Source organism: Pelecanus crispus, chromosome 5, assembly GCF_030463565.1.
Source record: "Pelecanus crispus isolate bPelCri1 chromosome 5, bPelCri1.pri, whole genome shotgun sequence".
NCBI classification, from domain to species: domain Eukaryota; kingdom Metazoa; phylum Chordata; class Aves; order Pelecaniformes; family Pelecanidae; genus Pelecanus; species Pelecanus crispus.
In genome coordinates, this window is record NC_134647.1 from 55,644,750 (window position 1) to 55,652,938 (window position 8,189).

Here is an 8,189-nt window from a genome sequence, read left to right on the forward strand (position 1 = left end):
AAGCTTAGGTGATTTTCTTTGGTTTTCATTTCTGTTCTCCTCAAGGGCTCTGCGCATCCCCTTCTCCCGTGTTAGAAAGATCCATCCTAGGTAGCAAAACAGCTGCACAGAGTTCCAAAGAGATGAACACGGCATGCACTATATAAAGGCCATTTGCACTGTGATTTACCTGCACTCCAGCTGAGGCTTTCGGCAGCCCCAAGGAGGGAGGCTAGAGCAGTCTGCCTGTACAAGTACAGCCTGTGAGAACAAGCCTCCCACACGCGAATGGGTTGGTAGGAAAGGCTGTACTTTATATGTTACATTTCATACGTCATCTTCTACAGCGAGCAAATGAAGGGACTTAGTAACACAAGGCTAAACGACAAATCGTCGATGGTAGCATTGGAGCTGGTCCACAGGGCGATGTTATCTTGAGCAAACAAGTAGAGCACTGTGGTGAAATGTACTGCACCACTGCTGTCCTGGATAGTTTGCTCCCAGAGGAACCCGCTGGTCTTGTCTGTCTTCTGCAGTATCAGCTTCAGCGAGCCCTCCTTGTCAAAGGTGATATCACCCTTCAAAGACACTAGGTAGAGGCCATCACAGGTGATCATGATGGAACCATTTCTGATCTGAATAGAGCCTACTTCAGCAGTGAGATTCATGGCTACTCCTCCGTTGCTTTTACCTGTAATGGAAGAAAGCAAAGGTGATCCCATGATGACAAATGTCTTCTTGGAAATGGGTTGTTTTATACCGCCTGACTGCAGGAAAGGTGGAAAAATATAGGAAAGGAAGAGAGTGAACTAGAGAATAGGGCAGACCAGAGCTAGAATATCATCTATTCTAGACAGGCATCATCTACAGTGGAAATTTTCAGGTTCCCACTCCTGAGCAAGCTGTGTCTTCTGGACTACAACTCCAGTTTATGTGAATTATTCCTCCACGTTTCTATTTATGCACTATTTATTTACTGCATGTCTTACTTAAAATGCAGACAAGTTAAGTTTAGGAAGCACAGGTTCCTAAAAAGAACAGAAAATAAGGACAGTAAATAAGAAGAGGAAAAAGTGTTGAGAGCTAGAAGGAAGAGAAAAAGTGCTTTCTCTGGAGATGCTAGTAACATAAGTCCTTGTCTTTGGGTTTGTTTTTTGGTTTTTGGGTTTTTTTTTTAACAGAAGACAAGACAGAAGAGCAGTGTAGAGACAGAAAAGGAAGAAACAAATGAATACAGAGGAGAGCCAGGAGAAATTAAACCAGAGCTTAGCATGAAAGGTTTTCTCTTGGAACGAGCAGTAACAGTTCCCACAGCTATGCTGGAAATGTTTCCCTGCTGTGCTCCTGGGTTTTCAGCACACCAGCTGAAACCCCTGGGATGTCACCAGAAGGTGTCCTGGCAGACAACAGAGCCCCTCTGGGCTGAGGCCAAATTTCTCAAACTTTTTCTCTAGGAACATGGGTTTCTATGAGGTTAGACTCATTGCTACCTTACAATATTAACTGAAAGTAAAACCGTCAACAATATTTTTAGTAAGATTTAAAAATTTTAGTATTTGTTTCTATTGTTGAGGTATGTCATGGGACAAAACATCCAACGTAGTCGGCACACAGAGTGCTGCTATTTCTGCTACTGTGTGCATGCTCCCTTGCTCTTCCCCAGGAAATCATTTACATTTTTCATAAATCAGGAAATCATTGACTTGTTTCAGAAATACCCCAAGAGCACACCGCATGTGCTCAGTAAATTCTCAAAAATACTTCTCTCGTTCTTTCACAGAGTGAAAGCTTGGTTTAGGAGCTAGGTACGGATTGCAGAAATCCACGCAGATTTGCAGGTTTTTTTCTTCCGCTCCGGGAAAACCCTTTTGTTTGGGTTTGGCACCTTGCAGCACTGGCTCAGATTTGGCCCCTCTCCCCCCAGACAGCTCTCCCGGCACCTTCCCCCAGCAGAAGAAATAGCCATTGCTGTGACACGAAGCGCTTAACAACCTCCGGCATTTTGGGGGCCACCGGCTGCCACAGCGGTCCCCCGGGATCGCAGGTCGGTGCGGGGCAGAGCGGGGGGCCGGGAGTATTGGGGCGGGGGGGGTGTGCAACCTAGGGAAACCGGGAGCCGCCGCCGGGTACCGGGGGAGCCTTCCGGGGGTACCGGTGTCCCGGGAGCCCCCCGCAGGAAACGCTCCGGGGAGCCGGGAGCCGTCCGGTAACCGGGGCAGCGCTCCGGCGGAGCCCAGAGCCCTCCCGGGGTGCCAGGGGGATGCTGCGCGGTGGCGGCGGCTGTACGGGGGCCGGGCGCCGGGGGGACCTGCGCTCGCCGAGCGGCCGGGGGCAGCGCGCCGGGGCCCCGGGAGCCCTCCCGGCCTGCCCCTTGCCCCGACGCCCACCCACCTGAGTACCGGATGTGGGTCCACGGCACTTTGTCGCTCCGAGGCTGAAAAAAAAAAGAAGAGAAATCCTCGTTAACGCACCGGGCGGGCCCCTCGCTGCTGCTGCTATCGCTTTCGTTTCGCCACCGGGACCGGGACCGGGACCGCGCCTCCAAAAGAACTGCCGGCAGCCTCAAATGGCACGGTTGCTGCTAGCCAGCTATGCTCTTTACTTGCTTTTAGAGCATTATCATAAAATACCATTTTAGAGTGGTTGCTAGCCAGTCCGACTTCCAGCCCGGTGCTGAGCCTTCCAGAACACACCAGGTAGAAAAACATCCTGGTGAACGTAATCGAGTCAGACCAAACAGTAAGGAAGGACCTTAAAGAAGGACCTTGGGGTGCAGAGCCTCTTCTGCATGACCCCCTCGAGTCTGACTTACAGCCGGCGGTGCCTGTCTGCAGAGCTGGGACCCCCCTGTCTCACCTTCCTCCTGGAGGGCACCAAGAGGTGGGTCTGGCTTTATGGTTCCCTGCGCTTTGGGTCAGGCTGTTACTGGATGTGTGTCTCTCAGTGGCTCCCTTAGGAGCGCATTAAGGTACGTTTAAGATGGATTTGCATTTTATAACAGAAAAAGTGAATGCAAATACAGAAGTGTGTATCTTAGTGATCAGATACGCAAAACACCAAGCTTCTGTATTAGATTTTTAAATCTGAACTTTGCATCTCAAACCCATCTCTCATCTTAACCACAGGAGGCCCAAATCTGCCGTCTCTTCACAACCACAAGTCTTCAGCATTTTGCCTGATTAAAGAGTGAAAGGTTAGGCTCACTGCTCCATGTTCTTCTCTTTACCTATGCCATAGGTTTCCTCAGGGAGAAGGTGGGCTGGTGAGACGTGTGTTGGGCTGACTTTCATGTATTTGGCCTCATGTGTTACAGGAACAGAGCAGCCCCTTCACTCTGAGCACAGAGAAAGTGTTGGTACAGACTACAGAGTGAGCACAGACATGCAAATCTGCAGGTTCAGTGCTATGCCCTGGTAAAGGCAAGCGGCAGGGGAAGGAGGCTGGAGCAGGGCTGCCCTGTGCGGTCTGTGCTGGAGAAGGAGTGCGGTGGGTTCTGGGTGCTGGTGGTGGGAAAGGTCTGCTCTGGCACCCTCTAGTGCTGCCACAGCTGATGTTCTGCCACTTGCTCCATTGGCAAGGCTGGATTCAACTACCAAATACAAGCTTTTATTGCATACTGGCTCCGGTGGAACTATCTCCCCTGGCATTACTGATCATATCCATTGCCTCAGCAGCTTGAGTCTTACATTTATTCTTTTTCTAGGCACCTAAGTGCACGAGCATTTCACTCTTTGGCTCAGGCAGCTGGGATTTCCAGGTAGTTTCCCAATAAGACAATAGCTAAGCACAGGACCACTGAGCTTCTGAGGTCAAAGAACATCGACCGCAATCTGTCCGATCTGGCCGCTGGTGGACAGGTTGTTTTAAACACAGGCAGGATGGGTGACAAACCTGTAGCATTTGGAAGAATATCAGCCCCATTGTCACTAATGCACATTACCTGTTTTACATATCTCTGCCCATTATTGTTTGATCTCAAAGCCCTTTGCAATTATCTACTAGTAAATTCTGTTTAGGAGAGAACATATCTGTAGCACTGGAAAGACATCTGCAAGCTAGTAACAAAGTTAGTCACCCCTCTTTTCTCTGTTCTGCCTTCTTATGGTGTGCAGGAAAGGATGCCAGGAGGGCTGAGGGCACAGACGTGCTCCTTACTGACTGCTTTGGATTTCCCCCTATCATTTACACAGAGTTTCCACATCATTTTTGCCTGTTCTGGATCCTCAAACATGAGACTTTCTCCTATCTGGGACATTGTGTCTAGAGCCATGCCACATGGCAGAAATTTCAGGAATAGGTTTGTACTGCAGAAAGCGCAAATCTCCAGGCACTGCAGCAATACACGCTGATTGAGAGGACCATTGCGATCATGTGCCTGACTCCCCATGTCATACAGATTGCATGGAAGTGGGTTGTACCTTCTCCACACCAGGAAATAGTAGGATTATGGCCATTATCTTCCTTATCCACATTAAACCTCTGCACAATTACTCCTCCTGCACCTTTTCCTGCCCTGTTCTGGCACAACTGTCCTGCAACAGATCATTAGAAGCCTTTGAATTCCCAACAGGTGCTCAAGGTTTTTACCTCCCATGCATTTGCTACCGGGGAGTTTCACACCCCCTGACTGCACCTGTGAGTGGCTTGCCCATGGCCTGATCCCAGCTGGTGTGTGTGGCAAGAGGCGGTAATTCCAGCAGAGATGGGAACTCACAAACCTTGCAGATGCAAAAGCAGACTATCACTACCTGTTCTTTTAACTTGCCCACTTGGAAATCACAGCTGAGGCTTACTCTCCAGGCAGCATCATGATGGAAACCAGATCACTGTCCCTTTTTGTTAAGCATGGTCTGGGCTGCAGATGCTGACTTTCCTAAGCACGCGCCGTGACATTATTTGCAGTGTGCTTTCACAGAACAGTCCAGGGGTTTTTTAGGAGCTGTGAGGACAACGGAAAGTAATCAACTGTGGTGTTGCTATGAAAAAAACACAGCTACTGTCTTGGTATAAAAGATAGTGTGGCACTCTCCAGCCCTGGAGAGCAGGCCGAGACTCTTCCCAAGAACAGGGACAGTCTCTTGGTGTCTCCCATGGACCAGCACTCCCAGCCTGCTGCTCTGATGCTGCTGCGCCCCTACTTCCATAAAGTCCGTCTCCCTAAACTGCCCCCCAGAGTCAAGACAGATTAGTACTGCTGCCTCTTCTGTAGACATTTACATGGTCAGTTCATGGTTATCCTACGGACCCCTGTAACTCCAATGCAATGAAATCCCCCCATGTACAGCCCATGACACTGCTCCTGCACAACATGGTGCAGTGAAAACAGGTCACCATGGTTATCTGCTTAAAATAATAGAAACCAGTTCTGAGCCTGCAGTTAGCAAGTGTTTAGAACTGAAAAGGTCCTCTAGTGACTCCCAGGGCCTGGACTTTTCATCTGCCGCAGCCGCTGCTCCTCGAGCACCCCATTTCAGTTGTTTCTGTTGAGGAAGGGAAACTCCAGGCATGTTCTGTGTCCTCTCCTCAGCTGCTGCTCTCTGTTTGTAAGGCTCACAGGCAGCAATGCCAGCCCCTGCCATCTTCCTCTGGAGGAGGAGGATTTGAGTTAACATTTTTACAGAAGAGAGAGATACTGAGAGATGAGGACTCAGAATGTCACTCAGGAGAGGTTTCTGCATCTTAAGCAGTGTGATAGCTTGCCCTTCTCTGTTGGCTTCCAGTGCAACTTCTCTCTCCCAAAGTAGTGAAAGGAGAAGAGGTCTGAACTGAATGAAAAGTGTCATCTTTCAGTGTTATCAGGGCCATCATTCTGCAGTTTAATAACCACTGTGAGACTCAGGTCAATAAAACTTGTGCAGAGCACGAGGGTTTTCATTAAACAGCAGAGGACCCAGAGCACGAGGCCATGCCTCCCTTGCATGGTTATATGCCTGGCTTGCTTCTCTGCCAAGTCTAAGTGGGAGGAAAGAATAAACTCTGGTAAGACGAAGCACAACAACCTTTAAAGTGGTACATAGCTCCTGGAGAAGATGTGGGAGGAGAAATAGCTAGTGCATAAGCAGCACTGAAATAGCAGTGAAAGGTTGTTGACAATCCACCAGCCTGCAAACACGTGAAAGGGGCAAATGTATCTGCTGCAATTTTTGCTAAAGTATTCTGAGTTTCAAACATCTCTGTTATTTGTATTGGTTGCAATGGTGTATATGTACCTGAAACTCTCTGGCCACATCAGTCTTTCTCTCTCCCATGTACACACACACCCAGAGGCTGTCCTCTGCAGATATAGATGACTGCTCCTAAAACCCAGTATAGGTGCAGGCCGAGAGCGCTGAAATGTTTCAGGGGTCTTGCTAGAGCTGTCACAAGCTAGCTTGCTTTCTCACATATCTGCCTGCACATATAGTACATTTTAAAAGTTCAGGAGATGTTTATGAGCAACCTGGGTTCTGATTCTTTCACGTACACTTGTTGAAAGCAAATGCCCACCCAGATGATCCCATTTAATTAAATGGAAATACACACAAGTCACTGCAAGTAGGGAAGGGAGCAGGATGGAGGCAGACCTCCCTCCCCCAGGAGCCAGTGCATAGAGCATTCTTGGAATGATCCCCCTTCCAGACAACCTATCCCCAAACCCCGCACTGGGCAATACTGGATGTTATCTTGAGAAGAGGCAATGTAAAAAAAAAGAATGACAATCATTAAGAAAAGGATTAAAAACTTGTGCTTTGAATAGGGATAAACCTAAATGCTTTCTTCTTTTCTTAAAAAAAAAAAAAAAAAAAAAGCCCATAGAAAGCTTTACAGGCCAGCAGACAATGGGTTGAACATGAGCTCTTACCGTTGAGGGTTGCAGAGAATCTATACCAAGGTAAATCAAGCAGGCAAGCAGTAATATCCACTGAGCAGCCGCAGATACAAGGTGCAGCGTGTTCCTAACCTGTCCTCTTTGCCAGCTCTTCCACTCATCCTCTACAGGTTCCCTTTCGTGATCCATCTGGTCTTGATTTCTCGGCTCTACATCTGGCTGTCCTTCCATCTCAGCTGGGCTACCAGCAATGCTGGGGAAGGGGCTAGGAGCACAGCAGGAGCCTGGAGGAGCAGGGAGCAGATGAGCTAGGTGCTCCTGCCCCAGGAGCAGAGATGAAGTGAAGAAAGTGCCTTCAGGAGACTGATTTATGCACACAGAGAAGCAGGCGGGGGAACTTCTTTGTGACTAATCTGAATTTCCCCTTCTTTCCTTTCTTTCTTTCTTTCTTTTCTTTTTTCTTTTTTTTTTTTTTTTTTTTTTTGGTGTGAATGTGGGGGCTGATTTATTGCATCCCAGTTCAGTTTTGAGTAAGGGCCTTTGAAAGTAGATGTGTTTATGTCTTTCATAGCTTCAGCTGTGGATGTCTTGATAATGTGATGTTTCCAACAATAGCTAAGGGTTGGGTGGACACTGCTTGTCTTCACTCAGTCTTTTGTCAGTAAAAAGTCTCAACTTTCTGTTCAGCCTCAGGTGGGGGGTTTACAGGGCTGGCTCCCTCCCTTGTTAACAGCATATAATGCTGCTGAAATCTCTTTTCTATAAAGAAGCAATGAATAGGAAGGGATGTGGGACAGGTGGACAGCATGAAGAAGTGGAGAGAAAATATGCACTTTCCATTTCTCTTCACCTTTGCCTTCTGGCTTTAAAGCCATGAGATGCTGCATGAAGCCTAAGAGGGAGAAAATGGAGAACTGCTCAGGGAACATCCCTTTTTGCACACACTGAAACCTGCAGTCCAGAGAATGCACTCAGAGGGGCACCCCCAGGCCATCCAGGCTACCCTCCTGGAAGAGGATTGCCTGTCCCTTGGGACACCAGCACTTCCCCTTCACTTGGTCTCCTTGTGACATTTGCTTGTGACACACGGAGCTGCTAAATGTCAGTTGTCTGCAGCAGGCACCATCTACTGTGCATATTTTGGGTGACAGGCTTTGCATCCTTCTTGGGGGCAGTCCAGCACTGCTCTTTCCACTGCTCTTTTAGCCAGAATTTTTTCTGTTGTAAATTAGCATATCATGACTGAAGTCAGGGGCTGCTTCCTCCTGGTGAGGATCGAGCCCGCTGGGAGTATTATTGTCTGTCTGTCTTTCAGGGATGAGTTGTCAGAAAGTTTCCCTTCCCCAAAATGTGCTCTCTTAACCTGTCACAAGGCACATGTCCTGACAAACATGTACTCGGC

The 8,189-nt window shown here is 48.3% G+C and overlaps 1 protein-coding gene across 1 annotated transcript; it reads right to left on the reverse strand.

The window, feature by feature from the left end:
* Positions 1 to 320: 320 nt before the first annotated feature.
* On the reverse strand, positions 321 to 7,018 carry TNFSF4 (TNF superfamily member 4). Its single transcript, XM_075711641.1, has 3 exons — positions 6,821 to 7,018; positions 2,371 to 2,413; positions 321 to 670 (listed from the first exon to the last, which is right to left on the reverse strand). The coding sequence occupies exons 1-3, from the start codon at positions 7,016 to 7,018 to the stop codon at positions 321 to 323; spliced, it is 591 nt and encodes a 196-aa protein (XP_075567756.1).
* Positions 7,019 to 8,189: the final 1,171 nt, after the last annotated feature.

Bases quoted from the DNA above. Each gene is read 5' to 3' on its own strand.
- TNFSF4 (XM_075711641.1), bottom strand. From the start codon at position 7,018: ATGGAAGGACAGCCAGATGTAGAGCCGAGAAATCAAGACCAGATGGAT. The intron at 2,414-6,820 runs GTAAGAGCTCAT...TTTTTTTTTCAG, and splicing joins ATTCTCTGCAACCCTCAACG to CCTCGGAGCGACAAAGTGCC. The intron at 671-2,370 runs GTGGGTGGGCGT...CTTCCATTACAG, and splicing joins GACCCACATCCGGTACTCAG to GTAAAAGCAACGGAGGAGTA.